We start from the raw sequence: 19,658 nt of genomic DNA, 5'->3' as shown, positions 1-19,658 counted from the left end.
GAAGGCAGTGGTGCTCGCAGTAGCGCCGCAGTAGGCCATGCGACGCCATGTTCATCAGTGACATGGCCTAGGTGCAGATCAGCCCCACTGAAGTGAATGAGGCTGAGCTGCGCAACTAAGCGCTGTGCTTTGTGAGCTGCGAGAAGGCAGGTGTTGGTCCCCCTGATCAGATTTAAAAAGAGTCTCGGAAAACCCCTTTAATCTTTGCACACTATTATATAAACATACATACAAATACTGCTTTACATTGTAATACATTCACATATATATACAATAGTATGCAAAGGTGGACATTCAAAGGTTCTCGCGTGGTAGAAAATTCATGTAGCTTTTGATGCAGACTTACATTATATTGTGCACCACAAATCTGCTACAATGACACCATGTGTAAACTTAGCCTTAACTCGATCTGTCCAGCATTGTTAGATGCAATGGTTTACTTATACAAAAATAATTTACCTTTTACACCAAACAATATACTGAGATGCCAATTCTCTATATTGGCTCCTGATCATAGGAAAGTAGTGCCATTTCTATTTCCCTCCTTAATAATGCAGCAAAGTAAATACCAGGCACCTGACTACAGGAAGGATGGGGACATTTAACTGCATTAAAATGAAAATGCACACCAGGGAGTGTTCATACAAATGAAGCACAATTTACTGCACATCCTTTATACTCTTCAAAGTTTTAAACACGTATAGGGTTCTGAAAGTGCAATGCCATTCTGTAAGTCATGGCTACAGACAGGCAACTGGTGGTCCTCCAGATGTGCCTACAGTGCCAGCTCGATGTAACAGTAAACGGAGCTCCTCACTGTGCATTTGCAACACCTATGGTTAAACCATGTTAACGCTGACTTCTTTATAGTGTAATTCATACTGTATACATACACAACACAGTCAGAAGTATGTAGACACCTGAACAGTACAGCCGTATGTGTTGCTTTGGACGAGATTCTGGAACTGTGTTGTGGAGAGTCTTCGTACCAAAAGTGCAGGCATCCAGCATGGCTGAGCGTGACTGATCTCTCTAGAACATGTTCCTGCTTCTCCAGAGTCCAATGATCGTGTGCTTTACACCACTCCAGTTGACTCCTGACATTGAGCACAGTGATCTAAGGCATGTACATCTGCTTGTCCTTCCCTGAAGCCGTTCTTAAGGGATGGGACAGAAAGCGTGCCCACATATTTCTGACCATGTAGTATAAAATTATAAATATTCTGCACTTCATATATCAACTATTGGACCCACCACAACCTGTTCATCCTCTTCTGCCATACACAGAACAGGATGAACATTCACAGCCACCTGGCATAATATGTTCTCAACATTTTTTCAAGTAGAAATCCAATCTACACACATTTCATGGCAATACATATTCAGTTTATAGTCCTAGAGACTGTATCCATCTCTTCAGAGGGTAGTAAATATCCAAAGCAGCTCTTGATATCTATGAGATACTTCATTTGGACAGGCTCCTAGTGCTTCTTGATGGCTTTAAACAACAGTCACTTAATCTTATCCAGTGGCCAGGTTACACATATCATTGTAATCACTGCTACATCTCTGCGGTAATCAACGTCCATTATCAAAGCAGCTTCAGCTGTTAATAAATTCCAAATATTAGGTAATAAAATATCTAAAATGTTTTATAAATATTTTTTTTTCTAAAAGATTTTCTTTTTTAACCATGAAAATTGTTTCTTATTTTTTTCCGTTAAATTCCGAGGGATTATTAGGATATTTGTCACCCTCTTTGTTATTATAGTCTACTTCACAAAACAGAAAAAGAAAAAATATATATATATAAAATATGCAATATAGGTCCTTTGCAATCACTCTGTTCCATAAGGTGGATTCACAGAGTAGGGTAGAAACATGTTTTTTTTTTAAAAATTTTTGCACCGATAGAAAGCAGTTTCAAAATTCCCATTCTAGAGTCTCTTCTTTATTTGCGGCTCTCTCAAGCCTATGGATAATGTTATTTAGATTTGCCATTTTTTCATTTCTCCTCTGGTTGTGTGGGCTATGCTTTGTGGAGGGATGTAACGGCACTGTGTCACTGCCTGGGCTGGCAGAATGAGTCTTAACAGGGGTGGTGTTGGGCAAGGATGGAGAGATGGGAGCAGAACACGAAGGAACAGGAGAAACTGACATCATGAGGCCTGGGGAGGAGGCAGCTGATGGTGAGTTCAGAGACACTTCTAGGCTGCAGCGGGAAGATTCTATCGTAGATTTAAAGCTGATGGGGTCAGCCTGTGACATGTCTGCCCCCATGTTCTCTTTATGTGTGTGTACAGAGGCAGCACAGTCATGGCCTACAGGCTGGTGAGATTTCTCAGGAACAGATTTGCTTTTTCGTAGATAGTGTAGTCTCTGAGAGCTATCACAAGGAGTGGAAGCAACCTGTTTTTCTCTAAGTGCTCTGGATGGCTCCGATTCAGAACACGTTCTTGATGGTGTTCCAGAGCCACAAGACTCCCAATGGTTGGAAAAGTCATAATCATCCTCTTCCGTGTCCTCTTTCTTAATTTTCATTGCAGTTCTCACCTCCCTTGAGTAGCAGTTTGTATGCAGCATATGTTTCAGATCATAGATCACTGGCTTCCTGTCTCCTGCTTCAGAGTCCAGGCTGTGAGGCGTTAGCTCTCTGGGTGGTAATGTTGCAGATATGAAGCTGTCACAGCTATTCGGCTCTTGGTCTATGTCATTGTCATGCTGGCCTTCCATCAGAATCTCCCTGCGCATGCGTGACCTAAAAGCCGATAGATACCAAGGTTAGTTCAAGAACAAAATGTGCTTTGAGAAAACTGCCTTAAAGGGGTATTCCCATCTCAGACAATGGGGGCATATCTGATAGGTGAGGGTCCTACCACTGGGACCTGCACCTACAACAAGAACGAAGCGGGGAGCACTGTGGCTGGAGGACCCTGGATTTCCCGGGGTATGTCCACCACCAAGAGTTGCTCCCATAGAAGTGAATGGGAGTGCACCGCGCATGTATGGCGCTTGCTCCCATTCATTTCTATAAAGCAGACAGCAATAGCCGAGCAAGCGCTCGGCTATTTTCGACGGCCCCATAGAAATGAATAGAGGGCGGCTGCGCATGCGCAGTGCGCCCTCCGTTCATTTACTCACTCCGTTCTCATTGTAGGTGCGGGTCCCAGCGGTGCCCCATTGTCTGAGACGGGAAAACCCCTTTAAAGGGGTTGTCCAGCATTTTTGAAAAAGTGTCTAAGAGTAGACAATGTGATAAAATAAAGGTGGCAGGGATTGAGCGGGTGACTATTACGATTCTTTTTTTTATCACATACTATTAGTCACATTTTGTAAAATCCGAGATAATCCCTTTAAAAGAGTTGTTCAGGAACAGTAAAAAAAAAAAAGACGGCTTCCTTCCTGAAACAGCACTACTTTGTGCCCGCAGGTTGTGCTTGTAGTGCAGTTCAACTCTATTGAAGTCAATGAGGCTAAGCTGCAATACCACACACACAATAGCAAACAAAACAGCCCAGCATGCTGCATTAACGGGGTCCGCTGAGCGCTCATTCGACAAATGCCACTTCTATTATTTTCGTTGTCCTGCTCCTATAATAAGGCGCAACAACAGAAATAAAAAAAACGCTGATGTGAATATAGCCCAATCCTACTAAATGGCTTATTTTTCCCATCTCCTGCAAGGAAAAATAAGGTTACTTTCACATATGCGTTTTGCTTTCCGGTTTTTAGATCCGGCAGACGACATCAAAACCGGAGCAAAACGCTTCAGTTCGATTTAATACATCCAGATGCATCTGTTTGGATTCGGTTTTATTAAATCTAAACTGAACAAACCGGATCCGGCACTAAAAACATTGTAAGTCAATGAATGCTGGATCCGAAAAAAAATGGATCCGGTTTGTTCAGTTTCGCAGACCGGACACAAAACCGCAGCTTGCAGCAGTTTTGTTTCCAGTCAAACTGAACAAACCGGAACGGAATGCATCCTGATCTGGTTTGTTCCCACTGACAATGAATGGGGGCAAAACAGAAGCGTTTTCCCTTGGTTTTAAAATCCTCTGCCGGATCTCAAAACTGGAATACAAAGCGCATATGTGAAAGTCTTTTCTCTCTAAAGCAAAAACAACCTTATCCAATCTAGGTAAAAAACAAACACAAAGGACAAGTGCCTAACCATAGCTAATTGAAATGATCCATGGAAGGCTTTTCTGAGCAGCCTTCAGATTGGAACATCTCCAGAGACCTGTCAACCAACAACAGACGCAGCCTGAAGCTGCCAGACACCACAAGAATGTAAAAGAAAAATGAAGAATAGAAAGGTAAAGGCACAAATAAGCATCTAGTCTGGATTCTGCTCGTTTTCCTTATGTTGCTGCCATCTCTTACTATACTGACTGTATTAATGCATTAGTGTAATCTACTCTGGTCCCTGTCCCCATACAGTCCTGATCAAAAGTTTAAGACCACTTGAAAAATGGCAAAAAATCATATTTTACATTGTTGGATCTTAACAAGGTTCCAAGTAGAGATTCAACATGCAACAAGAAGAAATGAGAGTGAGACAAAACATTTTTTGAGCATTCAATTAATTGAAAATAACGATTAAACTGAAACAGGCTGTTTTTCAGCTGATCCAAATTTTAAGACCACATGCCTTTAAAAGGCCAAATCTGTGCAAAGATGTGGATTCATTGTCATTTTCTGTCAGGTAGTCAAACGTTGTGATAGCAAAGGCAAAAACTCTCCCTTTTTGAACGTGGTCGGGTTGTTGAACTGCATAAGCAGGGTCTCTCACAGCGTGCCATCGCTGCTGAGGTGGGACGCAGTAAGACAGTCATTTGGAATTTCTTAAATGATCCTGAGGGTTATGGAATAGGGATCGACCGATTATCGGTTTGTCCGATATTATCGGCCGATATTGAGGATTTTGACAGTTATCGGCATCTATTTTGCCGATATACCGATAACGTTTTGGGAACACAGAACGTGCTGCTCTCAGCGCTCTCTGTGTTCCCTCCACAGCACAGGGGAGAAGGAAGCAGTGTCTCCTCCCCCTGTGCTGCTGCTGCTGCCGCCGCCGCCAATGAGGGGATAGAACATAAGAGGAGGGGAGGGGCTGTGGCCGCTGCGCCACCAATGAAGATAAGCCTTTCATTCATTCATATATACAGGAGGCGGGAGCTGGCTGCAGAATCACATAGCCGGCTCCCGACCTCTATGAGCAATAGCTGCGATCCGCGGTAGTTAACTCCTCAGGTGCCGCGGATCGCAGCTACCGCTGATAGAGGTCGGGAGCCAGCTATGTGATTCTGCAGCCAGCTCCCGCCTCCTGTATATGAATGATCGATAGACTTATCTTCATTGGTGGCGCAGTGCGCCCCCCCAAGCCCCCCAGTATTAATCATTGGTGGCGCAGTGCGCCCCCCACCCCCATCCCAATCCCGGCCAATAGTAAAAACATTGGTGGCGCAGTGCGCCCCCCCCCCCCCCCCCACCCAGTATTAATCATTGGTGGCAGTGGCCACAGGATCCCCTCTCCCCTGCTCCTCCGATCGGAGCCCCAGCTGTGTAAGCCTGGGGCTCCGATCGGTTACCATGGCAGCCAGGACACTATTGAAGCCCTGGCTGCCATGTTCAGCTCCATGCTGCTGTGTGCACTATGCACAGAGCAGCAGGGACAGTGTGAGATCCTATTCACCCTGATAGAGATCTATCAGGGGGAATAGGACAAGGGTTCTAGTCCCTAAGGGGGTTAAAAGTTAGCAAAAAAAAAACACAAAAATATTAAGTATAAATGAAAAAGATTTATAAAAAAAAAATACACATTAAGAATAAACAAAAAAAATACACATTAACAATAAACATTAATTTTCAGCAGATTTGTGTAGGAATTTTTTTTTTTCTCAAAAATGAAAATTCCCAGAATATCGGTATAAATTATCGGCTATCGGCCTGAAAGTTCACAAATTATCGGTATCGGCCCTAAAAAATCAATATCGGTCGATCCCTATTATGGAACAAAAAATTTCATCAGCACTGAGCCGGAGGATCCAATTGGCTGTTTGTCAAGACACTGGACGATCCTCGACCCAAATTAAGGCCCTTACTGGTGCTGACTGCAGCCCCATAACCATCAGACGGCATCTGAGACTGAAGGGCTTCAAAAACAAAAAAACTTCTTCCTCGTCTCCTTGAACGCCACAGAACTGCTTGTTTGGACTTTGCAAGAAAGCACCAAACATGGGACATTCAAAGGTGGAAGAAAGTTTTATTCTCTGATGAGAATTTTTTTTAACCTTGATGGTTTCCAATGTTACTGGCATGACAAGCAGATCCCACCTGAGATGTTTTCTACGTGCCACAGTGGAGGGGGCGCCATAATGGTCTAGGGTGCTTTTTCCTTCAGTGGAACAATGGAGCTTCAGGAAGTGCAGGGGCGTCAAACGGCCGCTGGCTATGTCCAGATGTAACAGAGAGCATTCCTCATGACTGAGGGCCCTCGTCTGTGTGGTAACGACTGGGTTTTTCAACAGGACAACGCTACAGTACACAATGCCTGCAGGACAAGGGACTTCTTCCAGGAGAATAACATCACTCTTTTGGCCCATCCTGCGTGTTCCCCTGATCTAAATCCAATTGAGAACCTTTGAGGATGGATGGCAAGGGAAGTTTACAAAAATGGACAACAGTTCCAGACAGTAGATGGCCTTCGTGCGGCCGTCTTCACCACTTGGAGAAATGTTCCCACTCACCTCATGGAAACGCTTGCATCAAGCATGCCGAAACGAATTTTTGAAGTGATAAACAATAATGGCGGAGCTACTCATTACTGAGTTCATGTTTGGAAGTTGGATTTCTGTTTTCGGGGTTTTTTTTTTTTTTTTTTGGAGGTGTGGTTCTAAACTTTTGATCAGCTGAAAAACAGCCTGTTTCAGTTTATTCGTTGTTTTCATTAAATTGAATGCTCAAAAAATGTTTTGTCTCGCTCCCATTTCTTCTTGTTGCATGTTGAAGCTCTACTTGGAACCTTGTTAAGATCCAGCCATGCTAAATATTATTTTTTGCCATTTTTCAAGTGGTCTTAAACTTTTGATCAGGACTGTATGTAGATGTGGCTATGGTTGGATTCTGATCACATTAGCATCATGGATTTTTTTTTATAGCAGAGTCATGACAGTCATGATGGCATAAATAGCACTGTTAAATGCACTCTCTCTGCTGTCATAAGCACAGGAGACCTGACATAAACTGATGTGAACAGAGCATTACACACAAGTCAAGTAGATGTTAAAGGGGTTTTCTGGGATTTTGATACTAAGGACCTATCCTCAATATTAAAATCCCGGAAAACCCCTTTAACATCTAAGAGGCTGCAAAAAATAAAATAAAATAAAAAAATGCGAATGGAGTGATTTAAAATCCTGTCAATGCTCACCATTCATTGAACTTCCAAGTTTAAAGGCTATGGACACCTTTGGTGGCATCTTTTTTAATTCCATTTTACTTATTTTGGGCTAAAAATCTGGAGTTTTTAAAAAACTTTCAGCAGGTTTTGTCTTAGCCTAGCTGTGAGCTTCTTACTTTCATTTTGGGCCATCACCAGAGAACTACAGCATGTATAGTTCTTTGCTCTGATCTCCTAAGGCCTCTTTCACACGGGCGTGTCCGGATTAGGCCCGGATGCGTCCCGGTGCATTGCGGCAAACCCGCGCAAGTAGGAACGCAATTGCAGTCAGTTTTGACTGCGATTGCGTTCCGATGTTCAGTTTTTATCGTGCGGGTGCAATGTGTTTTCCACGCGCGTGATAAAAAACCGACTGTGGTACCCAGACCCGAACTTCTTTACAGAAGTTCAGGTTTGGGTTAGTTGTAGTGTAGATTGTATTATTTCCCCTTATAACATGGTTATAAGGGAAAATAATAGCATTCTGAATACAGAATGCATAGTACAATAGGGCTGGAGGGGTTAAAAAAATATAAAAAAATATTTAACTCACCTTAATCCACTTGTTCGCGCAGCCCGGCATCTCTTCTGTCTTTAACTGTGAGCAATAGGACCTTTGATGACGTCACTGCGTTCATCACATGATCCATCACCATGGTGATGGATCATGTGATGAGCGTAGTGACGTCATCAAAGGTCCTATTGCTCACAGTTAAAGACAGAAGAGATGCCGGCTGCGCGAACAAGTGGATTAAGGGGAGTTAAAAAATTTTTTGAACCCCTCCAGCCCTATTTTACTTAGCATTCTGTATACAGAATGCTATTATTTTCCCTTATAACCATGTTATAAGGGAAAATAATAATGATCGGGTCCCCATCCCGATCGTCTCCTAGCAAGCGTGCGTGAAAATCGCACAGCATCCGCACATGCTTGCGGATGCTTGCGATTTTCACGCAACCCCATTTAATTCTATGGGGCCTCCATTACGTGAAAAACGCACAAAGAGGAGCATGCTGCAATTTTCACACAACGCACAAGTGATGCGTGAAAATCACAGCTCGTGTGCACAGCCCCATAGAAATGAATGGGTCAGGATTCAGTGCGGGTGCAATGCGTTCAACGCAAGCATCGCATCCGCGCGGAATACTCGCCCGTGTGAAAGGGGCCTAAGAGTTCGTAAACACTTATTCAAGCCATATTCTTATCAGTTTGATAAAAAAAGTTTAGCTATAATGAGTATTTATGAGATCAGGAGATCAAAGATAAGAGCTACACATTAGCCCTCCAATGACGGGATTCAGAGTAATCAGAAAATAAAACTAGCCCAAAATGAGTACAGTTACACCATAAAAACTGCCCGAAGGTGTCCATAGCCTTTAAAGTGGTTGAAACATTGACACAATACAATCGTTATCATCATATTTGGTGCCTATGTCCTGGTAGACTGGTTCTGGTCTTACCTGTAGTTATGGAACCAGTTAATGACTGTGTTAGTTTTGAGGTTCAGCTGTAAGGAAAGCAGTTCGATGGTCTGCTGTGTTGGGTAAGGTTCCAATTGATAAGCTTTCTTCAAGGCTTCTTTCTCTTCCAGTGCAAGCACCACTCTTGGCTTTTTCATCTGCATTAGATTATAATCCTGTGTCTGGAGGCTGGGGCTTGCACAATCTGTTCTAGTGTTGGAAGATTCACTGTCCGAGCCAACGCTAATAAGACCGTAGCGACGCTTCAGATAAGCTAAATGTAACAAACATTATTTTATCACATTTCCATTATTGCACTCTATTCTACTGCATAAATAGTTTTCAGTTCACATATCAACAGATCAGCCTCCAGGAACAAAAGATGATGTGCCAAGTATCACTATTAAGAATTCCCCAGTAGAAACTTGATTATCGATCCCTTATCAATATTTCATCTGTAATCCAGTCATCAATTAGGTGGGACCTGAGTTTACGTGGATTCACACAATAGTGAAAAACGACCATGTGACGGGTTTTTTAATGACCCATGAAAAATGGCTGTCAAAAAAGTAGGACGTAACCTATTTTGGTGATGAAAACGGTCCTGAAATGCTTAAACTGGATCTGTCAAGACAAACCTCTGTATATTAGGGAATCTATTAGATGCCCTAATAACATCCTAAGGGCTAAAACATGCCTAGTGAATGGCCCACAACTGATTTCCATTTGAGGGTCTGAGAGAATGCTCATAGTGAGCACCGTAGTAAGCCTCTCTCAATTAACTGACTTACAATTAAAGAGCATCAATCAGCAGTATTAATCCTATTAAGGCTACATGCACACGACTGCAGTTCTGGTCCACATCCGAGCCGCAGTATTTGCGGCTTGGATGCGGACCCATTCACTTCAATGGTGCCACAAAAGATGCAGACAGCACTCCGTTTGGTTTCCGCATCCGTTGCAAAACACACAAATGTCGTGTGCATGAGGCCTAAAGCAGACATAATACCTGGTAGGGTTGACCTGGCTAATTAAAAGCGTATCTTTGTTATGCAGCTCATTTACTTTATTCTGGAGAATGCATATACAAATGAGCAGTTAAGTGCACCAAGGACGGGCCCAAGTCACTCTATGCACCCTTGCTCCTCCTGCTTCCTCTGCCAGTCCTTCCTTCTGCTTCTTGGTTGACAGGACCACATTTCTCACCTAGCCCCGTCAATCAGTAAGGAGAAAGAGATGCTGGTAGAAGAAGCAGGGTGCATAGAGTGACTCGGGCTCGCCTTCAGTGCACTTAACTGCTCATTTGCATATGCATTAAAAGTATTTTTTCTCCAGAATAAAGCAAGTGATCTGCTTTTAATTAGCAACCCTACCAGACATTAACATAATTCCTGTTTTAATATGGTTTATCCTGCTGACAGCTGCTCTTTTAATCTCTTCTCCTGACTTCTTGAGTTCAGGGGTTAAAATAAAAAAAAATATGTTCACTGTATCCACTTGCTCTGCAGGCAGCAGGACCTGGTGCTCCCAGTGTCATAATGTCACAAGATCACACTGGGAGCATCAAATCCTGCTGCCTCTGGTAATGAGCGAGTGTACCCTCGCGTCTAAGTGGGGAGGTGGTATTTTTATTTATAAAAAAAAAAAGTATCTGTCAGTATTACTGGGGGCACAATGGAGCGCAAATAAATATACCGGGGGCACAATGGGGAGAAAATATAAATACTAGGGTACTGGGGGGCTATGTATACTGGGGACATTATGGGTGCCATTGATTATATTGAGGGACACTACGAGAGCCATTTGATGTCCAAGAAGCACTATATATACTTCAGGACTTTTTTTTGTCCAGTATATATACATGCAGGACTTTTTAGTCCAGTAAAAGCAGGATCCCAGATGGAAACTTAAACAGACATCATTGTAGACAATGGAGTCGGTTTAGCTCCATTTGTCTCAGGTATGTGCTGAATCCGACATTTCCGTTATTCTGCTTCTAAAGGGCCTATGATTATTGGCAAATTACTGAGAACAAGCGTTCATATGAATGCTCGTTTATGATAATTGGTTTGTATAATCAAGCAGCTGATCAGCTGATGAACAAGCAAATGCTTGTTCATCCCTTGCTGGGCATCATTCATCAGGATGAAAGATGCCTGATTATCGGCAGCACATCTCCCTGTGTAATCAGTGATGTGCTGCCGATAATGACTAGAAGAGAATGAAGAAGGAACAAATAATTCCTCCCGCATTCTGTTTGCATCGGCCTGCGTAATCAGTCCGGTGCAAATGAGCACTGATGTAGGTCTCATCATCCATCTGCTCTTGAGCTGCCCAACACGGGGAAAGGTAATAACACCTTAACCCTTTCTACCCTGGGCCAGTTTTCACCTTCCTGCACAGGCCATTTTTTGCAAATCCGACATGTTTCACTTTATGTGGTAATAACTTTGGAACACTTATTTATCCAAGCCATTCTGAGAATGTTTTCTCGTGACACATTGTACTTCACGATTCTTATCCCCATATGTCTACTTTATGTTAGCATCATTTTGTAAATGTAATTTTATTTTTTTAGGACGTTAGAAGGCTTAGAATTTTAGAAGCAATTCGTAAAAAAATTTAAGAAAATTTCCAAAACCCACTTTTTAAGCAACAGTTCAGGTCTAAAGTCACTTTGTGGGGCTTACATAGTGGAAACCACCCATAAATTACCCCATTGTAGAAACTACACCCCTCAAGCTACTCAAAACAGATTTTACAAACTTTGTTAACCCTTTAGGTGTTCCACAAGAATTAAAGGAACATATAGAAACATAGAATGTGTCGGCAGATAAGAACCATTTGGCCCATCTAGTCTGCCCAATGAGAGCTGAAATTTAGTCTGCCCAAAATCTAGTCTGCCCAACATGGAGCTGAAATTTCTAAATTTCACATTTTTTGACAGATTTTTCATTTTAATCCATTTTTTTTCTTTAACACATCGAGGGTTAACAGCCAAACAAAACTCAATATTTATTAACCTGATTCTGCGGTTTACAGAAACACCCCACATGTGGTCGTAAACTGATGTAATGGCACATGGCAGGGAGCAGAAGGAAAGGAACGCCATATGGTTCTTGGAAGGCAGATTTCGCTGGACTGGTTTTTAGATGCCATGTCCCATTTTAAGCCCCCCTGATGCACCTTTACAGTAGAAACTCCTAAAAAGTAACCCCATTTTGAAAACTAAAGGATAAGATGCTAGTTTTATTGGTACTATTTTGTGAGGCAAGGTAACCAAAAAATGGCATCGTTTGTATTTTTTATAAGATTCATCTGACAGGGTGCTATTTTTATAGAGCAGGTTGTTACGGACGCAATGATATCAAACATGTCTACTTTTTTGTTTGTTTGTTTGTTTCAGTTTTACCTAATAAAGCATTTAAAAAAAAAAAATTATGTTTTTTTGTCTCCATATTCTGAACGCCTTATTTTTTTTATTTTTCTGCCGATCGTCTTGTGCACGGCCCGTTTTTTGCAGGAAGAGTTGATGTTTTTATTGGTACCATTTTTGGGTACAAATGATATTTTGATCATTCATTATTACACTTTATGGGGCAAGGTGACCAAAAAATTTGTAATTTTGGCACAGTTTTTTTTTATTTTTCCAGCGTTTACCTGAAGGGTTAGGTCATGTGATATTTTTATAGAGCAGATCGTTACGCACGCACCTAATATGTCTACTTTTTTTATTTATTTCACTTAAGCACAATAATAGCAGTGTTAAAGCAAAAAAATAATGTTTTAGTGTCTCATGTTTTGAGAGCTATAGTTTTTTAATTTTTTGAGCGATTTTCTTATGTAGGGGCTCATTTTTTCCAGGATGAGGTGACGGTTTTATTGGCATCATTTTGTGGGACATACACCTTTTTGATCGCTTGGTATTGCACTTTTTGTGATGTAAGGTGACAAAATGCCTTTATTTTTACAGTTTTTATTTTTTTTATGGTGGATCATGTGATATATTTATAGAGCCAGTCGTTACGGACACGGCGATACCTAATATGTGTGTTTTTTTCTTGTTTCTATTTTTTTTATATAAAATCAGGGGAAAAGGGGCGTTTTTTCATTTTTTACTTGAAACTTTTTTTTTAATTTTAAAAACTGTTTTTTACTTTTTTTTAAACTTTATTTCTGACTTTAACTTTTGGGGGTCTGATTCCCCTCTGCAATGCATTACAATACATCTTTATTGTAATGCATTGCCTGTTAGTGTATTACACAGAGTAATACACTAACAGGTTGCCTAGGAGACGTGCCTGGGGCTGGATCTCCTGGGCACCCGTAGAAGGAAGATCCCGATGCCGTGCAAGGCATTGGGCAGCCTCTGCACAGCATTGGGCTGCCTTCTCATCCATCGTGTCCACGCCACAGCAGTGCGGGGACCCGATGGGCTCCCTCACCCACAGCAAACCCCTTCTATGTCGCGGTCAGCACTGACCGCGGCATAGAAGGGGTTAATGCGCCGGCTTCTGTGTTTTCACCGATATCGGTGCATACAGCAGGGCTCCGGCTAACGGAAACAGCTGGTCCCCTGCAGCTGATCAGGCAGGCGCAGCTCCTGCACCCGCCCGATCAGTGGGCCGTAATAGTACGGCGCTAGGCAGCAAGTTACGCCGCTGGTCGGGAAGGGGTTAATGGAGCAGAACAGCGGATATAAATTGTGGTGGTAAATTACATCTGGACATCTGTACTACTATAAATCTGTGCTAACTTCATATTATAGAATCCTTTAAAGTTTGTGTCTTATAGTTGTGTCATTGTATGGTTGGTCTCTAACACTCACCTTTTTTTTCCATCTTCTTCATGTCTCTCAGTTTTTCAATGTTGTGTGGATCACTCAGCCATAGCTGCATGCGAACAAATGGCTCTCTGCCCTTTAAACTCAGCTTATGCCAAGGTTTGGGCCTGGAAAGTAGATCTGATACAGACCCCTGAGTAAGACCCAAGATGCTCTCTCCAAATAACCTCTGACCTATGAAAGATGAAGGACACACATACATATATTATTGTTTGTGCTACATCACATCAAGAAAAAAACTGCAACTAATATAATCTATGTAATATTGTAATAATGTTAACTGAAGATACACTTGAAATTTTTACCTTCTTTCCTTACATAGTATCCACAGCAGCAGTTTCAGTACTTATTTCAAATAAGTGCACCAAAATATTAACTTTAGGCCTCCTGCACACGACCATTTTTTTTTGCGGTCCGCAAAAACGGGTTCCGTTTTTCCGTGACCGTTTTTTCGTCCGTGGGTCTTCCTTGATTTTTGGAGTATCCACGGACATGAAAAAAAAAGTTGTTTTGGTGTCCGCCTGGCCGTGCGAAGCCAAACGGATCCGTCCTGACTTACAATGCAAGTCAATGGGGACGGATCCGTTTGACGTTGACACAATATGGTGCAATTGCAAACAGATCCGTCTCCCATTGACTTTCAATGTAAAGTCAGGAGTTAATATACCATAGGATCGGAGTTTTCTCCAATCCGATGATATATTTTAGTTTGAAGCGTCCCCATCACCATGGAAACGCCTCTATGTTAGAATATACCATCGGATTTGAGTTACATTGTGAAACTCATGTCCGACAGTATATTCTAACACAGAGGCGTTCCCATGGTGATGGGGACGCTTCAAGTTAGAATATACTACAAACTGTGTACATGACTGCCCCCTGGCAGCACCCGATCTCTTACAGGGGGTGCCGCACCTGAAGGGGTTAATTGTGCGTATCATAGCCCCCTGTAAGAGATCAGGGGCTGCCAGGCAGCAGACCCCCCTCCCTCCCCAGTTTGAATATCATTGGTGGCCAGTGTGCGCCCCCCCCCCCCTCTATTGTAATATCATTGGTGGCCAGTGTGCGGGCCCCCCCCCTCCCCTCTATTGTATTATTTTCATTGGTGGCACAGTGTGCGGCCTCCCCCCCCCCCCCCGCCCGATCATTGGTGGCAGCGGAGAGTTCCGATCGGAGTCCCAGTTTAATCGCTGGGGCTCCGATCGGTAACCATGGCAACCAGGACGCTACTGCAGGCCTGGTTGCCATGGTTACTTAGCAATATTACAATATTAGAAGCATCATACTTACCTGCTGCGCTGTCTGTGTCCGGCCGGGAGCTCCTCCTACTGGTAAGTGACAGGTCTGTGCTGCACATTGCTTAATGATCTGTCACTTACCAGTAGGAGGAGCTCCCGGCCGGTCACAGACAGCGCAGCAGGTAAGTATGATGCTTCTAATATTGCTAAGTAACCATGGCAACCAGGTCTGCAGTAGCGTCCTGGTTGCCATGGTTACCGATCGGAGCCCCAGCGATTAAACTGGGACTCCGATCGGAACTCTCCGCTGCCACCAATGATCGGGGAGGGGGGGGGGGGGGGGGAGAGGGGAGGCCGCACACTGGCCACCAATGATATTAATACAATAGAGGGGGGGCCGCACACTGGCCACCAATGATAATACAATAGAGGGAGGGAGGGGGGGGGGCGCACACTGTGCCACCAATGAAAATATTACAATAGAGGGAGGGAGGGGGAGCCGAGGGGGGCCGCACACTGTGCCACCAATGAAACTAATACAATAGAGGGGGGGGGGGGGGGCCCGCACTGGCCACCAATGAAATTAAAACTGGGGGGGGGGGGGGGGGGGGTCTGCCCCCTGCTGCCTGGCAGCCCCTGATCTCTTATAGGGGGCTAGCATATGCACAATTAACCCCTCAGGTGCAGCACCTGAGGGGTTAATTGTGCGGATCACAGCCCCCTGTAAAAGATCGGGTGCTTCCAGGCAGCAGGGGGCAGTCATGTACACAGTTCGTAGTATATTTTAACTAGAAGCGTCCCCATCACCATGGGAACGCCTCTGTGTTAGAATATACTGTCGGATATGAGTTTTCACGAAGTGAAAACTCAGCTCTGAAAAAGCTTTCTGTATGAAAGTAACCTACGGCCACGGATCACGGACGCGGATGCCAATCTTGTGTGCATCCGTGTTCTTTCACGGACCCATTGACTTGAATGGGTCCGTGAACCGTTGTCAGTCAAAAAAAATAGGACAGGTCATATTTTTTTTACGGACAGGAAACACTGATCACGGATGCGGCTGCAAAACGGTGCATTTTCCGATTTTTCCACGGACCCATTGGAAGTCAATGGGTCCGCGAAAAAAAAAAACGGAAAACGGCACAACGGCCACGGATGCACACAACGGTCGTGTGCATGAGGCCTTAAGCAGTTGAGAATTTGGCCAACTTCTTCTCTAGTGCACTTCCAGGGAAAACAAACTAGGAGATAATTTCCTTCAATGATCAGGCAAATCACTGATGAAGCTCTCTGCCTGAGCTTTGTGGCTGTTCAGTTACAAATGCACTGTCCTCTCTATACCCTCATTGCACTCATCTCCACAATCAGTGCAGGGAGGAACAACCTTCTACAGAAACAAGTAACTGTAAAGTAATGTTAGAGAGGGGTTGGAGAGCAATCTGAGTAACACATGGTGGTATTGGGAGCAGTCTGGGTAGCGGGGAGCATGGGGAATAGTCTGTAATGGGGTATGGGCAGCACTCTATGTAACAGCGGATGGTATGGGGAGCAGTCTGTGTACAGGTGGCATGGCGAGTAGTCTGTGTAACAGAGAGGAATAGGCCGTAGCCTGTGAGAGTGGAGGACATGGAGCAGTAAGAACAGAAGAGAGACCATGGGAGCAGTGTGTGAGAGAGATGTGGGTATGAAGAACAATCTGTTTAACAAATAGGGGCATGGGGAGCAATCTGTTTAATAGAGGTGTGTGCGGATAGCAGTCAGAGAAGGGGCATGGGGAGCAATCTGTGTAACAAAGGTGAATAGGCAGCAGTTTGTGTAACAGGTGGTATGGTTAGCAGTCTGTGTAATGGTGGGGATAGTCTGTAAAAAAAATGAATCGTAACACTATTACTGTGTGCAGGCACCATTACCGTCTGGATCACAAATGGGTTTAACTTTACTGTTACCGACTAGGCCACAATTAAACTCTGTGGCACAATATAGGGAACTACTATATATATAGTATGCCACTGTTATTTCTGAAGTACTGTATTTGGAAGCACTGTGCCACAAAGCAGATACAGTGATGGAGTAAATGGGGCAGTAACAGGCAGGGGGTATTTCTGTAGATTGGTAAAGAGGTAGACAGGGTGCTTGAAAAGTGAGGAGACAATGATGCCTGAATAGTAAACTCTGCAGACACAACTCATGGCTGGAAGAAGACTTCATGATGGTAAAAGTAAACCACTACAATCAGAGAAGACATCACCTGTGAGTCACTGGATTTACCTGCACTGTAATCACTTATACGGCCTACAGGCACCTGTGTAGTCATGGTCATTGTACAGAGTTTTATTTATTTTTTTGTATAGTGTTTTATTCAATAACAATATATAATAATATTCAGTCACCATGTAACAGTAATAATATAATGGTTATGGAGTGACAGTATTATTTGAGCCTTGTGTAGAGGTATCATTTGGTCTTTGTATAATGCATTTTTTGTAACAGTATGGAAATAATATTTGGTGTATAGCAGTATTATTTTATGACGGTGTATGTATATAATTTTGTGTGTGGAGGGCATATGCTTTGTGGACTACTGCACATAATGTTTTTATAATCTGTCAGCTCCAAAACAACCCCCTAAACTAGTGTAAGAAGTCTATAGTGTAATTGATGCAGGTCTCGTTATGCCATTTTTATCTTCATACTCACTGTGCTCCAACAAAGCAACAGTAAAATGCATGGAGAGGACTCCCGTGCTCACGTACATAGTGGAGAGGACTCAAAGAGGAGTCCTCTCAGTGCCTTTTTACTGCTGGTTTGTTGGAGAAAAGTGTCAGAATGCAAGGGAGTATGAAGATAAAAATTACATAACCGGACTCAGCATCACTTACACTATACACCGCTTAGGGCTGCATTACATTAAAAGACTTGTCAGGCGATTGTCAGGAGGGAAGCGTTCCTTCTTGGCAATCGCCTGCTTGTTAGTGGAGGAGCGCTGCAAACACATGCAGTGATCTCCTCCATAGTATGGAGCTTTGGGGCCGCTCTTTTAATTTTGTCCAGGGCCATACTTTATCTAAAACCAACCCTGGTGACCCGACTACTGAGTAGGCACTGTAAAAATTGGAGAATGGATTAATCTTTTTACTAATGTGTTAATGACTAAAAATTAAGAAACCGAATGATTTAGCTTTTCCCATTAATTCTCTAACCTGAGATTACAAAGTATGCTTGTTTCAGTTTTTTTTATTATGTCCCTATCCTTCTTGGAAATGTGTATATAAATCAATGTGATTTATATAATGGAAACTAAAGAAAGTATGAGAATTAATGATGTAAAAACACTAATATTACATGGACTATACTGTACACTGCGTGCAGAATTATTAGGCAAATGAGTATTTTGACCACATCATCCTCTTTATGCATGTTGTCTTACTCCAAGCTGTATAGGCTCGAAAGCCTACTACCAATTAAGCATATTAGGTGATGTGCATCTCTGTAATGAGAAGGGGTGTGGTCTAATGACATCAACACCCTATATTAGGTGTGCATAATTATTAGGCAACTTCCTTTCCTTTGGCAAAATGGGTCAAAAGAAGGACTTGACAGGCTCAGAAAAGTCAAAAATAGTGAGATATCTTGCAGAGGGATGCAGCACTCTTAAAATTGCAAAGCTTCTGAAGCGTGATCATCGAACAATCAAGCGTTTCATTACAAAATAGTCAACAGGGTCGCAAGAAGCGTGTGGAGAAACCAAGGCGCAAAATAACTGCCCATGAACTGAGAAAAGTCAAGCGTGCAGCTGCCAAGATGCCACCAGTTTGGCCATATTTCAGAGCTGCAACATCACTGGAGTGCCCAAAAGCACAAGGTGTGCAATACTCAGAGACATGGCCAAGGTAAGAAAGGCTGAAAGACGACCACCACTGAACCAGACACACAAGCTTAAACGTCAAGACTGGGCCAAGAAATATCTCAAGACTGATTTTTCTAAGGTTTTATGGACTGATGAAATGAGAGTGAGTCTTGATGGGCCAGATGGATGGGCCCGTGGCTGGATTGGTAAAGGGCAGAGAGCTCCAGTCCGACTCAGACGCCAGCAAGGTGGAGGTGGAGTACTGGTTTGGGCTGGTATCATCAAAGATGAGCTTGTGGGGCCTTTTCGGGTTGAGGATGGAGTCAAGCTCAACTCCCAGTCCTACTGCCAGTTTCTGGAAGACACCTTCTTCAAGCAGTGGTACAGGAAGAAGTCTGCATCCTTCAAGAAAAACATGATTTTCATGCAGGACAATGCTCCATCACACGCGTCCAAGTACTCCACAGCGTGGCTGGCAAGAAAGGGTATAAAAGAAGAAAATCTAATGACATGGCCTCCTTGTTCACCTGATCTGAACCCCATTGAGAACCTGTGGTCCATCATCAAATGTGAGATTTACAAGGAGGGAAAACAGTACACCTCTCTGAACAGTGTCTGGGAGGCTGTGGTTGCTGCTGCACGCAATGTTGATGGTGAACAGATCAAAACACTGACAGAATCCATGGATGGCAGGCTTTTGAGTGTCCTTGCAAAGAAAGGTGGCTATATTGGTCACTGATTTGTTTTTGTTTTGTTTTTGAATGTCAGAAATGTATATTTGTGAATGTTGAGATGTTATATTGGTTTCACTGGTAAAAATAA

At 43.1% G+C, this 19,658-nt stretch overlaps 1 protein-coding gene across 4 annotated transcripts in view; it reads right to left on the bottom strand.

Annotated features, from left to right (window-relative positions):
- Nucleotides 1-19,658, bottom strand: part of CUX2 (cut like homeobox 2) — a 534,292-nt gene continuing 514,634 nt past the window's right edge. For all 4 annotated transcript variants that reach the window (XM_040416060.1, XM_040416062.1, XM_040416061.1 and 1 more), the window contains 3 exons: nucleotides 13,737-13,925; nucleotides 8,909-9,182; nucleotides 1-2,758 (listed from right to left, as the gene is read on the bottom strand). In XM_040416060.1, coding sequence (XP_040271994.1) covers nucleotides 1,924-2,758; nucleotides 8,909-9,182; nucleotides 13,737-13,925 — 1,298 coding nt within the window. In that variant the 3' untranslated portion in view covers nucleotides 1-1,923. The remainder of the gene's footprint in view (nucleotides 2,759-8,908; nucleotides 9,183-13,736; nucleotides 13,926-19,658) is intronic.

This window comes from Bufo bufo, chromosome 2 (assembly GCF_905171765.1).
Source record: "Bufo bufo chromosome 2, aBufBuf1.1, whole genome shotgun sequence".
NCBI classification, from domain to species: Eukaryota; Metazoa; Chordata; class Amphibia; order Anura; family Bufonidae; genus Bufo; species Bufo bufo.
The sequence above is the reverse complement of the archived record's forward strand: the minus strand, read 5'-3'. Positions and strand labels throughout refer to the sequence as shown.